The 22,198-nt window shown below is 47.2% G+C and overlaps 1 protein-coding gene across 2 annotated transcripts in view; it reads right to left on the bottom strand.

Moving 5' to 3' along the window:
- ANKMY1 (ankyrin repeat and MYND domain containing 1) overlaps positions 1-12,687 on the bottom strand; it is a 108,911-nt gene extending 96,224 nt beyond the window's left edge. The window contains exons 1-5 of one of the 2 annotated variants that reach the window (XM_075340923.1): positions 12,651-12,687; positions 8,491-8,849; positions 8,224-8,370; positions 4,391-4,854; positions 1,696-1,912 (exon numbers count right to left, since the gene is read on the bottom strand). In XM_075340923.1, coding sequence (XP_075197038.1) covers positions 1,696-1,912; positions 4,391-4,854; positions 8,224-8,370; positions 8,491-8,829 — 1,167 coding nt within the window. In that variant the 5' untranslated portion in view covers positions 8,830-8,849; positions 12,651-12,687. Of the gene's footprint in view, positions 1-1,695; positions 1,913-4,390; positions 4,855-8,223; positions 8,371-8,490; positions 8,850-12,650 lie in introns of those variants that run through there. The other variant, XM_075340924.1, reaches the window with a different exon arrangement.
- Between the last annotated feature and the right edge of the window lie 9,511 nt (positions 12,688-22,198).

Below are 22,198 nucleotides of genomic sequence, written 5' to 3'. Positions count from 1 at the left end.
TGCTGGGCTTACCGGGCTTGTTCTTTTTTACTGCAGATTTGCCCATTGTGGCTAATAAACCGGTTCTATGGGGGATTATTTAGAGGAGCTCTAGCAAGTAGCGTCCTCACTCAGCCATGTCCGGCTCCGCCCCCCCATTTTCATTTTTTCATCGATGTAGCTGTGTTTACTGATGGGTTAATTAATTTTATAAATCAGACTTTTATGGACCCAGCGATACAACATTTTTTTTTAATTTATTTATTTTATTTATTTATTTTTAATGAGGGAGAAAAAGGAGAGTGATAAATATTTTTATATATTTTTTCTATATATTTAAAACTTTTTTTTTTTTTTACTTTATTTATTGGTTCTATAAGGGACCTTAAACCTGAGATCGTCTGGTCACTTATACTATTATACCATTATATTGCAGTATACAGTAAAAATCACTATATTCTATAACCGTCAGCCAGAAATGTGTCTTTGCAGAAGCAAAATCATGGCTGCCATTGCAACTATTAGTACCCCTTGATCGCAATGCAAGAGGGGATGACTGACACAAGGAATACTGCGCCTCCCCCCGTTCCCTCACTTTCAATGCGGAGATTAACAGCAGTATTTAAGGATTTAGCAGCAGGCACAGCTCAAGTCTACATGAGGCTGTTGGAGGCAAAATAACAAACTAGGCCCGTATCTGCTGGGAATGATGCGGGCTCAGCTCCTGAGCCTGCATCAAAGATAGGGATCTGATGTTGGACATACCATACCATAGTATTTTTATATATTTTTATCATATTATTTTTTTTTATACTGGATCTATTACAAATAGAAGACTACTGATCATTTAAACCTAACAATTAGGCATTGTTTTAAGTAGACTCCAAACCTTAGGAATTGTCTAGTTATTTATGGCTAGAGCAGAATATACTGATACATAGAAATATGACATATCTTTACAGTTAAAAATAGAGTTTATTTTTGCAGAGCAGACTCTCAGGTCCAACACAAGCGTTATCTGAATACTCACAAGGGAATATAAAAAAATATCATTGACTAAACCTCAAAAACAAATGACACATCCATAGTAAAAAGGTGGTCCACTACACAACATAGTGGCCACACATCGTTGGAAACATCATGAAGAAGGCTTTTCTCAAATATCTTGTGTAGTCAATTATGCCTCTGAGCGGCGCTATTGTGGTCCGCTCATCCCCATCACGTGACCCCCAGGGCTCTGTGACCTCTGAGATCCAGTGATATCACGTCAACTTCCAGTTGACCCAAAATCACTAAGGCGGCCCCAGTCTCCGTGAGTGACTGGGCTGTGGGCGGAGTTTCACCACTCGTCACAGCCCAGCATCTCGCGCGCTCTCTCTCCTTTGCTGCAAGCAGGAACGATGCTGGGCTGTGACGAGTGGTGAAACTCTGCCCACAGCCCAGTCACTCATGAACACTGGGGCCGGGCTCGGTGATGTTGAGTCAACTGGAAGTTGATGTGACATCACTGGATCTCAGAGGTCACGGAACCCGGAGGTCACGTGATGGGGATGAGCAGACCGCAGTAGCACAACTGACTACACAAGGTATTTGAGAAAAGCCTTCATTATGAGCTTTACATTAATGTGTGGCCACTATGCTGTGTAGTGAACCACCTCTCTAATAGTAAACTCATCCTTTACAAGTAGGGAACAGAAACTGTATATGGCTACTCACCGTCGCAGCGTGTAGAGCTGTCTGTCCACCATTATCAGACACATCAACATGGGCTAGACCATGTCTTAGGATTGTAGAAATGGTCTCCAAATCTCCCAAACCAGCCATCTCTATGAGCCTCTCAGCGGAGCGCTCACGTGGACCTCTTGGACCAAATTTTTCCCGTTCATCTCTCATAATTGAACAAATCTTCCAGTCAAAATGTTCTGGTCTGTTTCTAATGGAATAAGAATATGACTTATAAGTGGCGAGTGATTTTTCTTTCCATATCGTCAGTTCAGGAATGTCTACTACACGCCGAATATCTCAGCACATACATTACTTATCATTTTATTCATATCAGGTTTTATTCCTTATTCAGCCTGAAAGGTCTGGACCAAAACCTTAAGGGTGCTTTACACGAGACGATCTATCGTGCGATAGATCGTCGGGGTCACGGTTTTTGTGACGCACATCCGGCATCGCTTGCGACGTCAGGCTGTGTGACACTTCCGAGCGACGCAGTATCGCTCACAAATCGTGAGTCGTGCACTCGTCGCTTGGTTTCATAATCTCGTTTAATTAACATGGCGCCAGTTGCTCATCGTTCCCGGGGTAGCACACGCCGCTCCGTGTGACACCCCGGGAACGATGAACAGCAGCTTACCTCCGTCCCGCGGCACCCGCCGGCTATGCGGAAGGAAGAAGGTGGGCGGGATGTTTATGTCCCGCTCATCTCCGCCGCTCCGCTTTTATTGGCCGGCGGCTGTGTGATGTCGCTGTGACGCCGAACGTTCCTCCCACTCCAGGAAGTGGACGTTCGTCGCCCACAGCGAGGTCGTCCAGAAGGTAAGTACATGTGACGGGGGTTAAACGAGTTTGTGCGCCACAGGCAACGATTTGCCCGTGACGCAAAAACGATGGGGGCGGGTAAAATCGATTGTGAAATCGCACAATCGGTCATCCCGTGTAAATCAGGCTTTAACTGGTTTCAATCGTGAGATGATAGCAGTTGGTTCTATTTTCCAGACAGACTCAATGCTTGAATAGATCAATGAATATTTAACATTTTATCAAAAAGGATGCAATACAAGACCAGATAGTATGTAAATTCACCAAGATTCTCCTTTTTGTAATAGTTATATAATTCACCTACAGCAACATACAATACAAGTCCATTTCACTAAATGAGAATATTATCAAAAAGTTAATTTCAGTAATTTAATACATAAAGGAAACACATATATTATATAGAGTCATTACACACAGTGATCTATTTCAAGTGGTTATTTCTGTTAATGTTGATGATTATGGCTTATAGACAATGAAAACCCAAAAGTCATTATCTCAGAATATTAGAATATTATATAAGATGAACTGAACTCTATAACTGAACAGCTATACCTCCCAATGTGTTGTTTCAATAATAGGTGTTGCACAAGTGACAGACAGTCAGTCACTTCTGGTACTGTTTATGTCCTGGGAAAAGTAGAATCAAGTCCAACCTGTCAAGTTCTTGCTTCCTCATGGTATGTGTAGTGCTGCGTCCCTGCACTCTTTGCTCTCCTCTCCTGCAGGGACGCACGGTCACTGGCCGGCTCCCTCTTTGCTGTCCGGCTTCCCTGCGCTCCTCCATGTGGGTGCCTCCTCCTTCCCCCTCCTCGAGTCTCTTAAAGGGCCACTTCTTTGAAGTGCATCTCAGCCTATCACTGAGAGGAACTGGGTATTTAAGACATGTTCCCACTAGGGGAGGTATCTGTTCAACTCCTTAGTCAGGGAGTTATGTCTAATTAGTTGTCAGGTTACCCTGTCCGTCCCGTACGGTCTCGTCATGTCCCGCTTGTACCTATTCTGCCTGTACCAGGTTCCAGCCCGTGCTGCCTATTGGCACCTGATTTCAGTCCTGTTCCTGCTTGTACATGGTTCCAGCCTGTCCTGCCTGTTTGGCACCTGATTCCAATCCTGTTCCCACATGTACATGGTCCCAGCCCGTCCTGCCTTTTAGCCCCTGATTCCAGTCCTGTTCCCACCTGTGTCTGGTCCCAGTCCATCCTGCCTATTGTCGCCTGGTTCCAGTCATGTTCCTGCCTGTAACTGGTCCCAGCCTGTCCTGAGGCCTAAGCCACCTGGTTCCAGTCCTGTCCTGCCCTGTACCTGGTCCCAGCCTCTCCTGGCTGTTGGCATCTGATTCCAACCCTGTTCCTGTCTGTACCTGGTCCCAGCCCTTCTTGCCCTGTTGACCCCTGGTTCCAGTCTTGTCCCTGCCTGTACCTGCTACTAATTCATCCTGCATTGCTGGTGCTAGAGACTCTGCCTGTCTGTCCTGGCCATGCCATATGCCTCGTTAGTTACTTTGCCTGCCCGTCCTGGCCGTGCCATCTGCCTTGCTAGTGACTCTGCCTATCCATCCTGCCTGTGCGGTCATCCTTGAGCCACGCTGGTGGTCCCTGTTTGCACTTGAGAGACTCCTGTCTGCTCCTGTGTCCGCCCCTGTCCTAGGGGGTCAACTGCCACAGTCCTGGTCCTCTACCCCACCTAAGGCTAGGCCCGGGGACTCCCTGTAGTCCAGTGGGTCCACTCCAGCTTGCTGCAGTACCACCTCCATCAGCGAGCATTACAGTATATAGACAAGCTGAATCTACAATCTAATATCAAAGTGTATGACAAACTTGGGTATGACGAGTTTCTTCAAAGCTACAACCTGAAGAGTACGTACCTGTGCTTGATAACTTGCAGATAGATGTCCTTCACACTACTGAGGCTGTGCATACTGTCAAACGTGCAGTCATCAGCCTCCTCTCGGGGGTTACCATCTCGATAAAAGTTGCTGTCAAACTCCCGGTGCTGAGAGTCTGTGATGGGAAGGTGGTCTGTATCTACTGAGTAGGAGTAGATCTTATCGGAGAGTGTGAAGTTGTCATCATCTTTAAGTAGGATCTGGTATCTATATTCAAACGGATCCTCCAATCTTCCTCCCGGGAGTTCTGTATAATATTTATCACTACATAAATCCTCATTAAAATGAGGACACATCTCTGGAAAAGACGACATGGAAACAGATCCAGGTACCCGAGTACACAGTCTGAACAAGTGCTGACCCATCCACAGGCCGACATCTTGACAGCCGTCGATGTAACTCTCAACACCTGGTCCAAAGCGCAGATCTGCCTTGTAGAGTCCCTGCCAAAAGAGGAGACATGACATGGTAATGATTATTCATGAGACAACATAATCCACAATGACCTCAGTATATTAAGACTCATTCATATATGATATAGGGTGGGTGAGTGCCTTTATAAATGGAATGGAAATCTGGGATGACTTCTAATACACCTACAATTTCCATCAGGCAAAGGCTATGTGCCCACGCTGCGGAAAATGCGCGGATTTTGCTGCGGGTTTCTCGCGGAAAAGCTGCGGATTTTCCAGAAATCTGCAGCACAGCTACTCCCCAGCCATTTCTATGGCATTTGGGAAATGCTGTGCCCACACTGCGGATTTTTCCGCAGCGGAAGTCGTGCGGATTTTCGTGCAGAAAAATCTGCAGCATGTCAATTATTGTTGCGGATTTTCGTGCGAATTTTGCCTATTCAATTGAATTAAAAAAGAAAATCGCAAAATCCGCAACAAAATCCGTGTCAAATCCGCAACAAATCCGCGTCAAATCCGCACAAAATCCGCACCTATGAAAAGGTGCGGATTCCGGGGGAAAGCTGCGGATTTTGATGCAGAAAAATCCGCAGATACAGAGTCCCGTGGGCACATAGCCTAATACATTAAAGGGAACCTTTCACTAAGGCTATGTGTCCACGGTAGAATGTACCTGCGGATTTTTCTTCATGAAAATCCGCGACTTTCGCGGCAAATCCGCACCTTATTTTTGCCGCAAATTTGCCGGGGATTTACCGCGGATTTTGATGCGGATTTTTTTTTTTTCCCCATTCTATACCCAAAATCCGCACCAAAATCCGCAACAATAATTGACATGCTGCAGATTTTTCCGGATCAAAATCCGCGGCAAATCCGCAGCATGGACACAGCATTTCCAAAATGCCATTGAAATGGCTTGGAAGTGCCGCTGCTGCAGATTTTCAGGAAATCCGCGGTAAATCAGCGGCAAAATCCGCGCGAAATCCGCAGCGTGGGCACATAGCCTTAATGTTTCGTGTTGAATTGGACACACCATGCAATAATGACTGCGGAGTGAAATAAAATGTTTTGGGTTTTTTTAATTCACCTCTTTATTGTAAGGATATTAACAATCAAAGTATTTGGCACATTTAGCAAGTGACGTGGGGTCATTATAAGTATATGGGGGACAGAATGAGGGCATTATAAGTATATTGGAGACTTTATACTGTACGGAGGCATTATAAATGTATGGGGACCAGAATGGGGGCAAGTAAACTACACTGGGGCCAGAATAGTGACATTTTAAGTGTATGGGAGTCCGAATCGGGGATATTATGAGTGTAAGGGCGCCAAGATGAGATCCATTATAAGTGTATGGGAGTCCGAATGGGGGATATTATGAGTGTAAGGGGGCCAAGATGAGATCCATTATAAGTGTATGGGAGTCAGAAATAGAGGACATTATAATCGTAAGGGGGCCAAGATGGGGGCCATTATAAGTGTATGGGAGTCAGAAATAGGAGACATTATAAGCGTAAGGGGGCCAAGACGAGGCACAGCATAACTGTATGGGAGCAGAATGAGGGGCATTATACTGTAAGTATATGGTGCCACAAAGGGAGACATACATAAGTTTATGGGGCCACATTGCGGGACATTAATAGTTTATGGGGCCACATTGGGGGAGATTATTAGTGCATGTGGCACAGTGAGGGACATTAATAATGGTTGGGGCAACAATGGAAATAATTATTAATGGATGGGAAGACAAAGAGGGCATTATAAATGTCTTTATATGTCTATATAGGCAAAACATCGTGATATTGGGGGAGGGGCTACATCAAAATTTTGCCCTGGTGCCCATAGGACTATAGTTATGCCACTGTTGAGGAAGTTGGCACAGAGCCTTTGCCAATAGTGTCAATCATTTCTGAATATATGAACAGTGCTTAGGGGCTATTGTGGCTGGCACTATCATGGGTACCCTAAGCACGGGTAACTTTCGCAGAAACCAGGTTATCATGGGGTTGCCTTCCCAGAAAGTTGCATAATTTCTTTAAAGAAGGAGAATCAGTTTTATGTGAATGAGTAGTGAGTGGCTTAAAGCATTTTATGAGATGATCTTTGGAAAAAGAAGAAAAGAAGAAGCAAATTCCGGATAAGAGAATGAAGCAGCGTACTATATTGTGCTGCATTAGTATGTGACGCCCTGGACTAGCCAGGTAGTCACAAACACAACACCACACACACCCCTTTCCCAGACAGGTGACACCAGTCACACAAAAACCCTTGCTGCCACCCTCCAGGTTTGATGTCCACACCAGGTGGGGCGGAGTCAGGCGGTTGACTCCACCCACCGAGGAGTTCACAGGCCTGGAGGCGGGAAAAGACAGCAGAACAGTACAGTTGAGGGCAGTGGAGCAGTGGAGTGGAGAAAGGAGAGGAGAGGAGAAAAGACACGCACCGGCGGACCTGGGACCAGGCCCACCAGTGGAACTGCTTGGTGTCTGGGTCGGTGCCCAGGCACCTCCAGCAAGGTCGGCAGACGGTGGTGGCCGTCTGCAGGAGTTGGGAGTACGGTCGGTGGAACCATAGGACCGGGGTCGGGCGGTGGCCCGCCGGTACCAAACCGGGGAGCCGATTGGAAGCCAAGCACCAGGCAGGGTACTCAGACCCCGACTAGGCTAGTAGCCACACTGATAATCAAATTCACTGATTGCGGTCTGGACCTCAGGGGTTCATTCCCACCCAAGTCCCGATTGAAGGCAACAGCCCAACCAGCCAGGATAAGTGCCACCGCCAAAGGCAAGAGATCCAAAGGGCCAGCGTCTGCAGGCAAACGGGCTCCTACGACACTTACATGCCGGGGAGGGGACTACCAGTGTCCAGGCACAGGAGTCAACATCCACACAACACAGGTGCAGGGAAACGACAGCCATCACCAACCCGTCCAGGGAGAACACTGCAGCCGGCTGCGGGCCCCGTCCATTCTGCCGCTTGGTTTACCAGAGACTCCAGTGTCTTGTGCCAGAGTGAGTACACCAGTACCTTCGGGCCGCGCACCGCACTGCACCGCACCCACGTCCAGTACGCCCATGCTCCCTAGCCCTCAGCAACCTTTCCGCGGGCCCCCGGGACCATCGCCCCTGCCCACGGAGGAGTTAACACCGAGCTGCATAAGACCGTCCCCGGGAGACCTAGTCAACGGCAGCGGTGGTGTCCACCATACAATCACCACAACCCGTGGGTGGCGTCATGAACTTTACCTATTCCACCAAACCCCTGCGTGCACCGCCACTACCTCCTTTCAGAGCGACGTGACACCCGGGTCTGTGAGAGGCTCGAGCCATCGGCTCGGCGGCCGCAGGCGAGACCGCGGGGCGGTACAAGTACAGTGACCTCTTAGTACATAAGCACCTGGTATTTTCTGCCATCAGTAAATGTCATGGTCCCGTAACCTTCTTTCCGGCTAAGATAAAATGTGCCAGTGAACTTGGAGCCATCAGGCCACGTGTAAATCCCCCTTCCATGATGATGATCCTTGTAAAATTCACCAACATAGGTCTGAAATATAAGCATACATAATGTATTTACTTAATAAGTTTAAGAAATATTATTATCCATTTTACAACTTTCTTACTCATCAGGCTAATAGCGTTTCTGCAATCTGATATCTACACTAACCTCTCCATTGGCCCACTTATACTCTCCGAAGCCTTTCTTCAGATTCAGGGCCATGTGTCCTTTGTAGCTGGAGCCATCAGACCATTGCTGAGTTTTTAGATCTTCTAAACCCCAATATAATTTTTGTTCATCCAAGTCTAATTGATGATCTGATACCACCGCGGCTCCTTTAGCATCATGGTCTTCAGGAGTATTATCATCAGATGGATCCTCTTTGAGTTCCTCTTGATCGTGCTCACCTAAAACATCTTCTCTAGAAAGCTTTACAAGTCCCTCAAGGTCATCCAGCTTTATTTCTACACATGGTTCTTCATGACTGTCGTCTTCTTCCTGTGACATGTCCTCTCCTCTACACGGATCTGTGTTTGATGGAATATGACAGGTGTTATAAAGACCAAAGAACCAAAGAATGACATCTGCTTTTTCAGAACTTTCCTTTGGACTTTTTACATACTGTAGAGTAAGACACTTTTACACTACACGATTATCGGAAATGAGCAGGCCTATAGACGCTTATGTCCCGATAATCATGTAGCGTTAATAGGCTGATGATCACTCAGTTAAAAGCTTGCTTGTCATTGTTCTCGGCAGTACATTATCACCGAGACACCTACTGTACATGGCTGCAATGGAGGTGACGCCCAATAGCTCCGATCAGGTGACACCTCTCTACTGCAATGAATCTGACGGATGAAACGTCTAGAAGGAGTATATTCTCCCTGTTTGGGTTTTTCAGGTTTCTTCTGTTCCCCCAACACTAAAGATAACATATACGGTTACGTTATTTTGTCTTAATGTGTGTGGGATGGGAAAAACAGACAATGAGCCCCATCCTAGACATCAATCAGTATGAATAGCAATCTGTGTACAGGGCTAAGGAATATGTTGGTGCTATACAGGAAGGGTCATAAAACTGCTTTGTAATGTTTATTAGAGAAAGGTGCTGTGATCATAAAGTTCTTTATTTATTTTACTGATGACACATCTCATATATAAGATTTTTGCAAAAATCAATCAACAGAAAAACTTTTATGAAGATAAATTCTATTAATTACGAGGACGGCTTTACACCAGGGCACACTGCTCACTATGACGCCTCATTGTTAATTATTAGTAAATGGTCCCAGCAGCAGCGCTTCATATGGAGGTTATCTGCTATGCACTCAATTGTTTGTACATTGTGATTTATTATAATTGCTTGTATTCCACCACACAGTGCCAACCACTGAGCCACCATACAGTGCCAAGTGCTAACCACGCAGCCACCATACAGTGCTAACCACTGAGCCACCTACTGTGTTAACCACTGAGCCACCATACAGTGCCAAGTGCTAACCACGCAGCCACCATACAGTGCTAACCACTGAGCCACCTACTGTGTTAACCACTGAGCCACCATACAGTGCTAAGTGATAACCATGGAGCTATCATACATTGATAAACACTGAGCCACCATACAGTGCTAACCACTGAGCCACCTACAATGTTAACCACTGAGCCACCATACAGTGCTAGGTGATAAACACTGAGTCACCATATTGTGCTAACCACTGAGCTACCTACAGTGTTAACCACTAAGCAATGAGCTACCATACAGTGCTAACAAATGAGCCATTACACAATGCTAACCATGGAGACATAATAAACTGTTAATCACTGAGTCACCATACAGTGCTAACCACGGAGCCACGATACAGAGTTAACTACTGAGCCACCATGCAGTGCTAGGTGATAACCATAGAGCTACCATACAGTGCAAACCAGTGAGACACTATACAGTGTTAACCACTGAGACACCATACAGTGCTAGATGATAACCAAGGAGCTACCATACAGTGATAAACACTGAGCCCCCATGCAGTGCTAACCACTGAGCCACCTACAATGTTAACCAGAGTCACCATACAGTGCTAGATGATAACCACAGAGCTACAATACAGTGATAAACACTGAGCTACTATACAGTGCTAACCACTGAGCCACCTACAATCTAAACCACCGAGACACCATACAGTGCTAGGTGATAACCACAGAGCTAACCTACAGTGATAAACACTGAGTCACCATACCGTACTAACCACTGAGCTACCTACAGTGTTAACCACTGAGCCACCGTACAGTGTTACCATTGAGTCACCATACAGTGCTACCCACTTAGCCACAATACAGTGCTAACCACTGAGCTACCATACAGTGCTAACCACTGAGCCACCATGCTTCCCCCTTCTACACACAGTGGAGTTTTCTCTCAAATTCAGAAGCTGAGATTTTTTTTTTTACATCTACTCTCAACTGTGAATAATAGAAAAAACATACCAAGCCAGCACATGTAATGTCTGTGCAGCAAACCAGAGCACCTGCAGACCTGTAAGGGCTAGAATATAATAATAATAATAATAATAATAATAATAATAATAATAAAAGTTGTAGTTTGTGGATTATGAAGATCACTACATATATTTATAGTAAAAATGGAGAAAACAGGACTTCGTGACCATTGTTGTCTGATTCCTAGTTGCTACATTTTCCATAGGGTTGATTAGAGAGGGGACTGCTGGTAAGCGGCATTATCTAGTGACGTCTGTGATTTCGGCCTCGCTCTCACACTGGCGTATGGGAGAAGAATCGCACTGCACTTGGCCCAATGTTGTCAGTGAGGCAGAGCAGATCTGTGAGTCTTTCCTCAGCTCAAACCGGACTGAAAAAAAAATCGAAGCATGCTACACTTGGATCGGATACGCCAATGTAAGTCAATGGGTGCGAGAAAAATCAGACACCACACGTATGTCCATAAAGTGTCAGTGCAATGATCCTTTTTTATAGATGCATTATCATTCTGTAGCATTGAACACTGTAAATGGTTGTAGAATAATAGTTGCTGAGAAAAAAACGCATGTCATATGGATGTTAGAAGAGAAAGTATTCACACACTCACATTGCACTCACATGAGGTGGTATACCAAACGGATTTCACTTGTCGCACTTCTCTGGATGTGAATGGGGCGGATTTTTATACGCAGATGTGAGAGCGGCCCTATAAGCTGAGCAGATACGCCTGCGCTCCTCCCCATTACACTCTAAGGCCGGAGTCACACTTGCAAGTGCCTCGCGCGAGTCTCACGTTGCATCACCCGGCGCGGACGCATACTCTCCTGACAGGAGCATCTCAGCTGCATAGAGATACATGCAACCGACCCGCTCCTGTCAGGAGAGTGTGCAGCTGCGCCGAGTGATGCAACGTGAGACTCGCGCGAGGTACTTGCAAGTGTGACTCCGGCCTTAAGACTGGTACGAGCTAAAGGCCCCAGTGTCACCTGCAGGGTGTTCACATTATAGTCTATTACAGTTTTGTCATTTGTCATAAAAAAAACAGCACACAGAAGATGGAAATGTGAAAGCTGTAGCCGATCGGTGGCCACTGACTGACTGCAGCACTCACGTGACATGACAACGTCATGTGACCACCGGGAGGCTCCGTGTGAGGATCTGCTTCGTTAGTTTATTGGCGACACTTTTGCATGCTAGATAGAATTGTCTAGTAATGAATAACCCCGACATTGTCACGCTGACCGACACAACATGTATGAACAAAATGAGAAAAAATCAACTAAATAAAGAAATAAATAAAAATTTAAAATATATAATAATACAAAGAAATAGAGAACTGCCCACGTTTACAAAAAGAGAAAAAACGTCCAGGAAAAAATGAATTTACTGACTAGCAACATGAATGTATTTTACTAATATATAGTATATATATATATATATATATATATATATATATATACACAGTACATACACATTTGTGTGTATATATATATATACAGTATATACTCACACATATGTATGTGTGTATATATCTATATATCTATATATATATATATATATATATATATACACCCGCAGTATATACTCACACACATATGTAAGTATATAGATATATATATATATATATGTATATGTATATATATACACACATACACGCAGTATATACTCACACACATGTATATATATACTATAGTATGTACTCGCAAAAAAAATAGATAAAACAGGAGGTAGTGTGATGTGACTTTAGACGTGGGGGCCTTGCAGCCTCCTGCTGTTGAATTACTACATTACTACAACTCCCACCATCTCCTTTCTAAGAACTTTCCACTCACCAGGCGCTTAGTTCGATGTTACCGTGGTTGCCATAGGTACCAGTGACGTCAGGAGCGCGATGCCTTAACAATGGACGCAGAACTACTCACGTCACCAGGTAAGCAGTCGCTCGGCAGTGACGTCGTGCTCACGTAGCGGCCATGTCTGTTAAGGGCACCGCTTCTACAGAGATGGAATTATTCGCGCTGTTACATTTAGCAGCGCTGCCGCCGAGCTTACTGCACCGACTATTGCCACCATGAATGCCAGTAAAGTTTCTGTTTGATGTTTCGACTCAGTCACAGCTTTAAGTGCTAGGCAGCGTTATGTGTTAGGCTCCGTTCACATTATTATAGTGCTTTCCGAACACTACAACCATGGAGTGCTGCAGGTTTGTTTTATTATATGCACAAAATATACATCTTATATAAAGCTGATTGTGTGTGTGTGTGTGTGTGTGTGTGTGTGTGTGTGTGTGTGTGTGTGTGTCCACTAAAGGAATCCACACCCTCACATTTCCTATCACGAAATTGTGCACAGTTGCCTCATTTGACCCAGGGAATGTCATAGACAGTGGCGTAACTAAAGTTCGATGGGCCCCGATGCAAAGTTGGACACTCCCCATAGTCCTCCATATATTATAATGCACTCCCCATAGTCCTCCATGTATTATAATGCACTCCCCATAGTCCTCCATGTATTATAATGCACTCCCCATAGTCCTCCATATATTATAATGCACTCCCCATAGTCCTCCATGTATTATAATGCACTCCCCATAGTCCTCCATGTATTATAATGCACTCCCCATAGTCCTCCATATATTATAATGCACTCCCCATAGTCCTCCATGTATTATAATGCACTCCCCATAGTCCTCCATATATTATAATGCACTCCTCATAGTCCTCCATGTATTATAATACACTCCCCATAGTCCTCCATATATTATAATGCACTCCCCATAGACCTCCGTATATTATAATGCACTCCCCATAGTCCTCCATATATTATAATAAACTCCCCATAGTCCTCCATGTATTATAATACACTCCCCATAGTCCTCCATATATTATAATGCACTCCCCATAGTCCTCCATATATTATAATACACTCCCCATAGTCCTCCATATATTATAATACACTCCCCATAGTCCTCCATATATTATAATAAACTCCCCATAGTCCTCCATATATTATAATGCACTCCCCATAGTCCTCCATATATTATAATAAACTCTCCATAGTCCTCCATGTATTATAATGCACTCCCCATAGTCCTCCATGTATTATAATGCACTCCCCATAGTCCTCCATACATTATAATACACTCCCCATAGTCCTCCATGTATTATAATGCACTCCCCATAGTCCTCCATATATTATAATGCACTCCCCATAGTCCTCCATACATTATAATACACTCCCCATAGTCCTCCATATATTATAATAAACTCCCCATAGTCCTCCATGTATTATAGTGCACTCCCCATAGTCCTCCATATATTATAATGCACTCCCCATAGTCCTCCATACATTATAATACACTCCCCATAGTCCTCCATATATTATAATACACTCCCCATAGTCCTCCATATATTATAATACACTCCCCATAGTCCTCCATATATTATAATACACTCCCCATAGTCCTCCATATATTATAATGCACTCCCCATAGTCCTCCATATATTATAATGCACTCCCCATAGTCCTCCATACATTATAATACACTCCCCATAGTCCTCCATATATTATAATACACTCCCCATAGTCCTCCATATATTATAATACACTCCCCATAGTCCTCCATATATTATAATAAACTCCCCATAGTCCTCCATGTATTATAATACACTCCCCATAGTCTTCCATATATTATAATAAACTCCCCATAGTCCTCCATGTATTATAATACACTCCCCATAGTCCACCATATATTATAATGCACTACCCATAGTCCTCTATATATTACAATACACTCCCCATAGTCCTCTATATATTATGTTTAATCTTTCTTTATTAAAGTAAACAAGAGAATTTACAGGAAGAAAAAAAAAAAAGAAGATTCAAATACGTGATTACTTCATGTCAACTTACAGCGAAGAGTATAAGCCACATCCTAACTAACACCCCTTCTCTTACTATCAAGTCCTCTATATATTATAATGCCTCCCCATAGTCCTCTATATATTATAATACACTCCCCATAGTCCTCCATATATTATAATAAACTCCCCATAGTCCACCATATATTATAATACACTCCCCATAGTCCACCATATATTATAATGCACTCCCCATAGTCCTCTATATATTATAATGCACTCCCCATAGTCCTCTATATATTATAATGCACTCCCCATAGTCCTCCATATATTATAATAAACTCCCCATAGTCCACCATATATTATAATACACTCCCCATAGTCCACCATATATTATAATGCACTCCCCATAGTCCTCTATATATTATAATGCACTCCCCATAGTCCTCTATATATTATAATGCACTCCCCATAGTCCTCCATATATTATAATAAACTCCCCATAGTCCACCATATATTATAATACACTCCCCATAGTCCACCATATATTATAATGCACTCCCCATAGTCCTCTATATATTATAATGCACTCCCCATAGTCCTCTATATATTATAATACACTCCCCATAGTCCTCCATATATTATAATAAACTCCCCATAGTCCACCATATATTATAATACACTCCCCATAGTCCACCATATATTATAATGCACTCCCCATAGTCCTCTATATATTATAATGCACTCCCCATAGTCCTCTATATATTATAATACACTCCCCATAGTCCTCCATATATTATAATAAACTCACCATAGTCCACCATATATTATAATACACTCCCCATAGTCCACCATATATTATAATGCACTCCCCATAGTCCTCTATATATTATAATGCACTCCCCATATGTCACGCTCCCCGGGTCCCCTGCCCTGCTCCCCGGCTCACCTGCCACGCTCCTCGGCTCCCCTGCCTCGCTCCCCGGTTCTTCGGTCCGGTCTCCGCCGCTCCCCGCTCTCCAGCCTCCATTGCCTGCGCTTCCCAGGCGTCCTGGTCCCCGCTCCCGGCGCCCGTCGGCTTCTCAGCCCCAGCCCGGCTCTGCTGCTTCCTCCTCACAGCTTCCTGCTCTGGCTTCTGGCACCCGGGCCGCGCGCATGCGCATTAGGGCGCGCGCGCGGTCACTGACCCTTTCTTAAAGGGCCAGCGTCCACTGACAGGAAATGATGCACACAGGTACAGGGTATAAAGGGGTTTAGTGTCCAAGTGGGCGGGGCCTGTTCTTCGTGTTTCCCAAGCTAGGAGTCAGGTCTCCTTGTGTTACTGTGAGATACTCACCTCTCTCTCTTCTAGAGCCGATCCTGCCTTGCCATCCGGTCCTGCCGAATCCCGCACCCCGAACGCTGCCTATCTGCCATCCTGACAGTCCGTACCATCTCTGATCCCTGTGGTGACCCGTCATCTCGCTCCAACGGTTCCGGACTCCGCCTGACATCATCTCGGCTTCCGAACCTGAGCTCCGTCACCCGGACTACCATCAGTGACTCCATGGTCCCAGGGACTTCTCCATTATACTCTTGTGCACGGAATCTCCTGCTACCTGTAGTGCTCCAGCTACCGGACCCCTTACCATCATCAAGGAGTTCGGCCCAGTGGATCCACCTCCTGGGTCTGCCCGTCCACCTGGCCCTAACAGTAAGAACAGGCCATGGATCCCGCTGAAGCACTAGCGGCCTTGCAGGAGGAACTCCAACGCCAGCGTGAGACCCAGACCCGCATGCTGAACTTCATGACTTCGGTGGACGCCCGCCTGAACACGCTACAAGCGTCAATTACATCTTCAGCATCTCGGGCTTCCACTAGCCAATCCACGGCTCCAGCCCCCGTGGCAGCCTCTTCGGATGCTTCCAGACTTCGTTTGGCCTCACCACCCCGGTACGCCGGAGATCCCAAGACCTGCAGGGGTTTCATAAACCAATGCTCCCTCCATTTCACGCAGCTGCCGCATTTGTTTGCCTCCGACCAAGCCAAGGTCGCGTTCATCATGTCCCATCTAGAGGGTGAGGCACTGGCGTGGATGAACCCCTTGTGGGAAAAGGAGGATCCTGTGACCACAAACATCCAGGAGTTCCTGCAGGCATTTCGTGGCACCTTTGACGAGCCCGGACGCGCCTCCGCGTCTGCCTCATCTCTTCTCCGGTTACGTCAGGGGACTCTGACGGTGGGGCAATATGCCATCCGTTTTCGCACCTTGGCTTCGGAACTCGGGTGGAACAACGAGGCTCTAACCGCCGCCTTCTGGGAAGGACTCTTGGGTCGAATTAAAGATGAGCTGGCTGGCCGTGACGTACCGTCCACCCTGGATGCCCTGATTACCCTAGCGACTCGAGTGGACATTCGCTTTCAGGAGCGATCCAAAGAAGTGTCCCGTGAGAGACATCCGGTACGGCATTCCTCTCCTCCGCAGAAGCCCGCCGTACTTCAGTCAACGGCATCTGGTGTCTCCGTCCACGAGCCCATGCAGATCGACCGTGTGCGGCAGTCTGAACAACGCCGAGCAGAGCGGCTCGCCAAGGGCCTCTGCTTCTACTGCGGAGAGGGCACACACCTGCTATGCTCCTGTCCAGAAAGGCCGGGAAACTCCAAAGCCTAGGGTTGGTAGGAGAGGCCACCCTAGGTGCTGGGACTCTCTCAGACCCGGTTATGTGGACTGTACAAGTGACAACGGGAGAGACGCGGTTCACGGCTGAGGCGTACCTCGATTCTGGGGCAGCAGGCAATTTCATCCAGCAAGCCACGGTGGACAAGTACCAGGTGCCTGTTACTCCACTCGACAAACCCCTCGTGATTGCCTCTGTGGACGGGAGACCCCTCTCTGACACCATCTCATGGATCACCAAGCCGGTCGAACTGCGTATCGGTGCCCTGCACACCGAGACCATCGCTCTCTACGTCCTTCCACACATGTCCCATCAAATCCTGCTGGGACTTCCCTGGTTACGGACACACGAGCCATCAGTCAGCTGGGGCACTGGTGAAATCACCCGATGGGGCTCTTCTTGCCATGAAAACTGTCTGAAGACCATACAACCCATCCGACGACCTCCGGTTCCAGAGTCCCTACCGGGACTGCCCTCGGCCTATTGGTCCTTCGCGGATGTCTTCGACAAAAAGGAATCAGAGGTACTTCCGCCACATCGTCCATACGATTGTGCCATCGACCTGCTCCCGGGAACTACACCTCCTCGAGGACGGATATATCCGCTGTCTCCAGCTGAGACAAGGGCCATGTCTACCTACATCACAGAGAGCCTGGCAAGGGGATTCATTCGGAGATCCTCCTCTCCTGCTGGAGCAGGCTTCTTCTTCGTTAAGAAGAAAGAAGGCGACTTACGCCCATGCATAGACTACCGGGGATTGAACCAAATCACCGTGAAAAACAAGTATCCCCTGCCGCTCATCCCCGAATTGTTTGATTGGCTTAGAGGAGCTCGTGTGTTCACCAAGTTGGATCTTCGGGGTGCCTACAACCTGGTCCGCATCCGCTCTGGGGATGAATGGAAGACCGCGTTCAATACTCGCGATGGGCACTATGAATACTGCGTGATGCCCTTCGGCCTGTGTAACGCACCAGCAGTCTTTCAAGAATTGGTGAACGACGTTTTCCGGGACCTTCTCTACGTCTGTGTGGTGGTGTATCTGGATGATATCCTTGTCTTCTCTCCGGACCTCCAGACCCACAGAGAGAACGTGCAGCTGGTTCTACAAAGACTGAGAGAGAATCGTCTGTACGCCAAGTACGAGAAGTGTGTCTTTGAGCAGTCTTCTGTCCCCTTCCTGGGTTACATCATCTCCGATACCGGACTGCAGATGGATCCAAAGAAGGTCTCCTCCATTCTCAACTGGCCTCCTCCTTCTGGACTGAAGGCAATCCAACGCTTTCTGGGATTCGCCAACTACTACCGCCAGTTCATCCCTCACTTCTCTGCTCTGTCTGCTCCTCTCTCCGCCTTGACCAAGAAGGGGGCTAATCCAAAGGACTGGTCACCTGCGGCCGACGCCGCGTTTGGCTCTCTGAAGTGGGCATTTGCCTCCTCTCCTGTACTCCACCGTCCGGAGTTAAACCGCCAGTTCACCTTGGAGGTGGATGCCTCCTCCTCGGGAGCCGGAGCAGTGCTCATGCAGAAGTCCTCCTCCGGGAAGATGGTGACTTGCGTTTTTTTCTCCAAGAGCTTCTCAGCGCCTGAACGCAACTACACCATCGGTGACCGAGAACTATTGGCAGTCAAACTGGCTCTGGAGGAATGGCGCTACCTTCTGGAAGGAGCAGTGTACCCCGTTATTATTTACACGGACCACAAGAACCTGGAATACCTGTGGTCTGCTCAGCGACTGAACCCACGGCAAGCCAGGTGGTCCTTGTTCTTTGCCAGATTCGATTTCCAGCTCCATTTCCGACCCGCGGACAAGAATGTACGCGCTGATGCCTTGTCCAGGTCTTTCATGCCCATGGAGCAGGAGGAGGAGACATCTCAACCCATCATCTGTCCTAGTAAAATCATTCCGGTGGCTCCTGTCACCCTGGCCCAGATACCGCCCGGGAAGACCTATGTCTCTGAGACTGACAGGAAAAAAGTGTTACACTGGGGCCATGCCTCGAAAACAGCCGGTCATGCTGGTCAGAAGAGAACATGGAGTGCGATTGTACGTCATTATTGGTGGCCATCCCTTCGCACGGACGTCGCTTCTTTTGTTTCTGCCTGCTCCTCTTGTGCCAGGAACAAGACGCCCAAACACCTGCCATATGGCCGTCTTCTGCCTCTGCCTATACCCTCAGTTCCGTGGCAACACATTGCGATGGACTTTATTACGGACTTGCCATTGTCCTCCGGACACACAGTCGTATGGGTCGTGGTGGATCGATTCTCTAAAATGGCTCATTTCGTCCCTATGACTGGACTGCCCTCTGCCCAAGAACTCGCGGACGCCTATATACAACACATCTTCCGCTTGCATGGCTTTCCATCACTTTGTGTCCGACAGAGGAACTCAGTTCACCTCCCGCTTCTGGAGGGCTCTCTGCAAACATCTGGGAGTGACTCTGGACTTTTCTTCAGCTTACCATCCTCAGTCGAACGGCCAAGTGGAACGGGTCAATCAGATCTTGACCTCCTTCTTACGTCACTACGTCAACGCCCATCATGACGACTGGTCCACGCTTCTTCCTTGGGCTGAATTCTCCCATAACCACCACGTCAGTGAGTCCTCCTCCAGCTCTCCCTTCCATGTCGTTTACGGACTTCAGCCTTCCGTCCCTTTACCTGTATCCTCTTCCTCGGATGTTCCTGCTGCTGACGCTGTAGTCCGTGACTTTTCTACGATTTGGGACTCTGTCAAGACGTCCCTTGAACGTGCTTCCCTGCGGATGAAGAGACACGCGGACAAGAGACATCTGGACCCTCCGTGTTTCTCTCCTGGAGATCTCGTCTGGCTTGCCTCCAAGTACGTCCGATTGAAGCTACCATCCTACAAGCTGGGTCCTCGCTACATCGGGCCGTTTAAAGTCCTCAGCAAGATCAATGAGGTCTCCTACAAGCTACAGCTCCCGGCCACGATGAGGATACCCAACTCCTTCCACGTCTCCCTGCTCAAGCCGGTTGTCCTTGGTCCCTTCTCCGCTGCTGCCAGTTCGGCTCCTCCTCCTATTGCCGATGACGACATCTATGCGGTAAGGGATATCGTGGCCATGAAGACCGTACGGGGTCGACAGTTCTTCCTGGTGGACTGGGCTGGGTATGGTCCAGAGGATAGGTCCTGGGAGCCTCGGGAGAATGTGGGCACTCCTCTGATCCGTGCCTTCCTGTCCCGGTTGCGGGGAGGGGGGCGTGGGGGGGGGTACTGTCACGCTCCCCGGGTCCCCTGCCCTGCTCCCCGGCTCACCTGCCACGCTCCTCGGCTCCCCTGCCTCGCTCCCCGGTTCTTCGGTCCGGTCTCCGCCGCTCCTCGCTCTCCAGCCTCCATTGCCTGCGCTTCCCAGGCGTCCTGGTCCCCGCTCCCGGCGCCCGTCGGCTTCTCAGCCCCAGCCCGGCTCTGCTGCTTCCTCCTCACAGCTTCCTGCTCTGGCTTCTGGCACCCGGGCCGCGCGCATGCGCATTAGGGCGCGCGCGCGGTCATTGACCCTTTCTTAAAGGGCCAGCGTCCACTGACAGGAAATGATGCACACAGGTACAGGGTATAAAGGGGTTTAGTGTCCAAGTGGGCGGGGCCTGTTCTTCGTGTTTCCCAAGCTAGGAGTCAGGTCTCCTTGTGTTACTGTGAGATACTCACCTCTCTCTCTTCTAGAGCCGATCCTGCCTTGCCATCCGGTCCTGCCGAATCCCGCACCCCGAACGCTGCCTATCTGCCATCCTGACAGTCCGTACCATCTCTGATCCCTGTGGTGACCCGTCATCTCGCTCCAACGGTTCCGGACTCCGCCTGACATCATCTCGGCTTCCGAACCTGAGCTCCGTCACCCGGACTACCATCAGTGACTCCGTGGTCCCAGGGACTTCTCCATTATACTCTTGTGCACGGACTCTCCTGCTACCTGTAGTGCTCCAGCTACCGGACCCCTTACCATCATCAAGGAGTTCGGCCCAGTGGATCCACCTCCTGGGTCTGCCCGTCCACCTGGCCCTAACACCATAGTCCTCTATATATTATAATGCACTCCCCATAGTCCTCCATATATTATAATAAACTCCCCATAGTCCACCATATATTATAATACACTCCCCATAGTCCACCATATATTATAATGCACTCCCCATAGTCCTCTATATATGATAATGCACTCCCCATAGTCCACCATATATTATAATGCACTCCCCATAGTCCTCTATATATTATAATGCACTCCCCATAGTCCTCTATATATTATAATGCACTCCCCATAGTCCTCCATATATTATAATAAACTCCCCATAGTCCACCATATATTATAATACACTCCCCATAGTCCACCATATATTATAATGCACTCCCCATAGTCCTCTATATATTATAATGCACTCCCCATAGTCCTCTATATATTATAATGCACTCCCCATAGTCCTCTATATATTATAATGCACTCCCCATAGTCCTCTATATATTATAATACACTCCTCATAGTCCTCCATATATTATAATAAACACCCCATAGTCCTCCATGTATTATAATACACTCCCCATAGTCCACCATATATTATAATGCACTCCCCATAGTCCTCTATATATTATAATACACTCCCCATAGTCCTCCATATATTATAATAAACTCCCCATAGTCCACCATATATTATAATACACTCCCCATAGTCCTCCATATATTATAATACACTCCCCATAGTCCTCCATATATTATAATAAACTCCCCATAGTCCACCATATATTATAATACACTCCCCATAGTCCACATAGTGCACTAGGGTTTTTGCAGCTTCTTGGGAAAGGAATGTATGGATCCAGGAAATGTTTTGCGTTGGAGGTGGCAGGAGGT

This window comes from Anomaloglossus baeobatrachus, chromosome 3 (genome assembly GCF_048569485.1).
Source record: "Anomaloglossus baeobatrachus isolate aAnoBae1 chromosome 3, aAnoBae1.hap1, whole genome shotgun sequence".
Classification (NCBI taxonomy): Eukaryota; Metazoa; Chordata; class Amphibia; order Anura; family Aromobatidae; genus Anomaloglossus; species Anomaloglossus baeobatrachus.
This window is presented reverse-complemented; position numbering and strand designations above follow the sequence as displayed.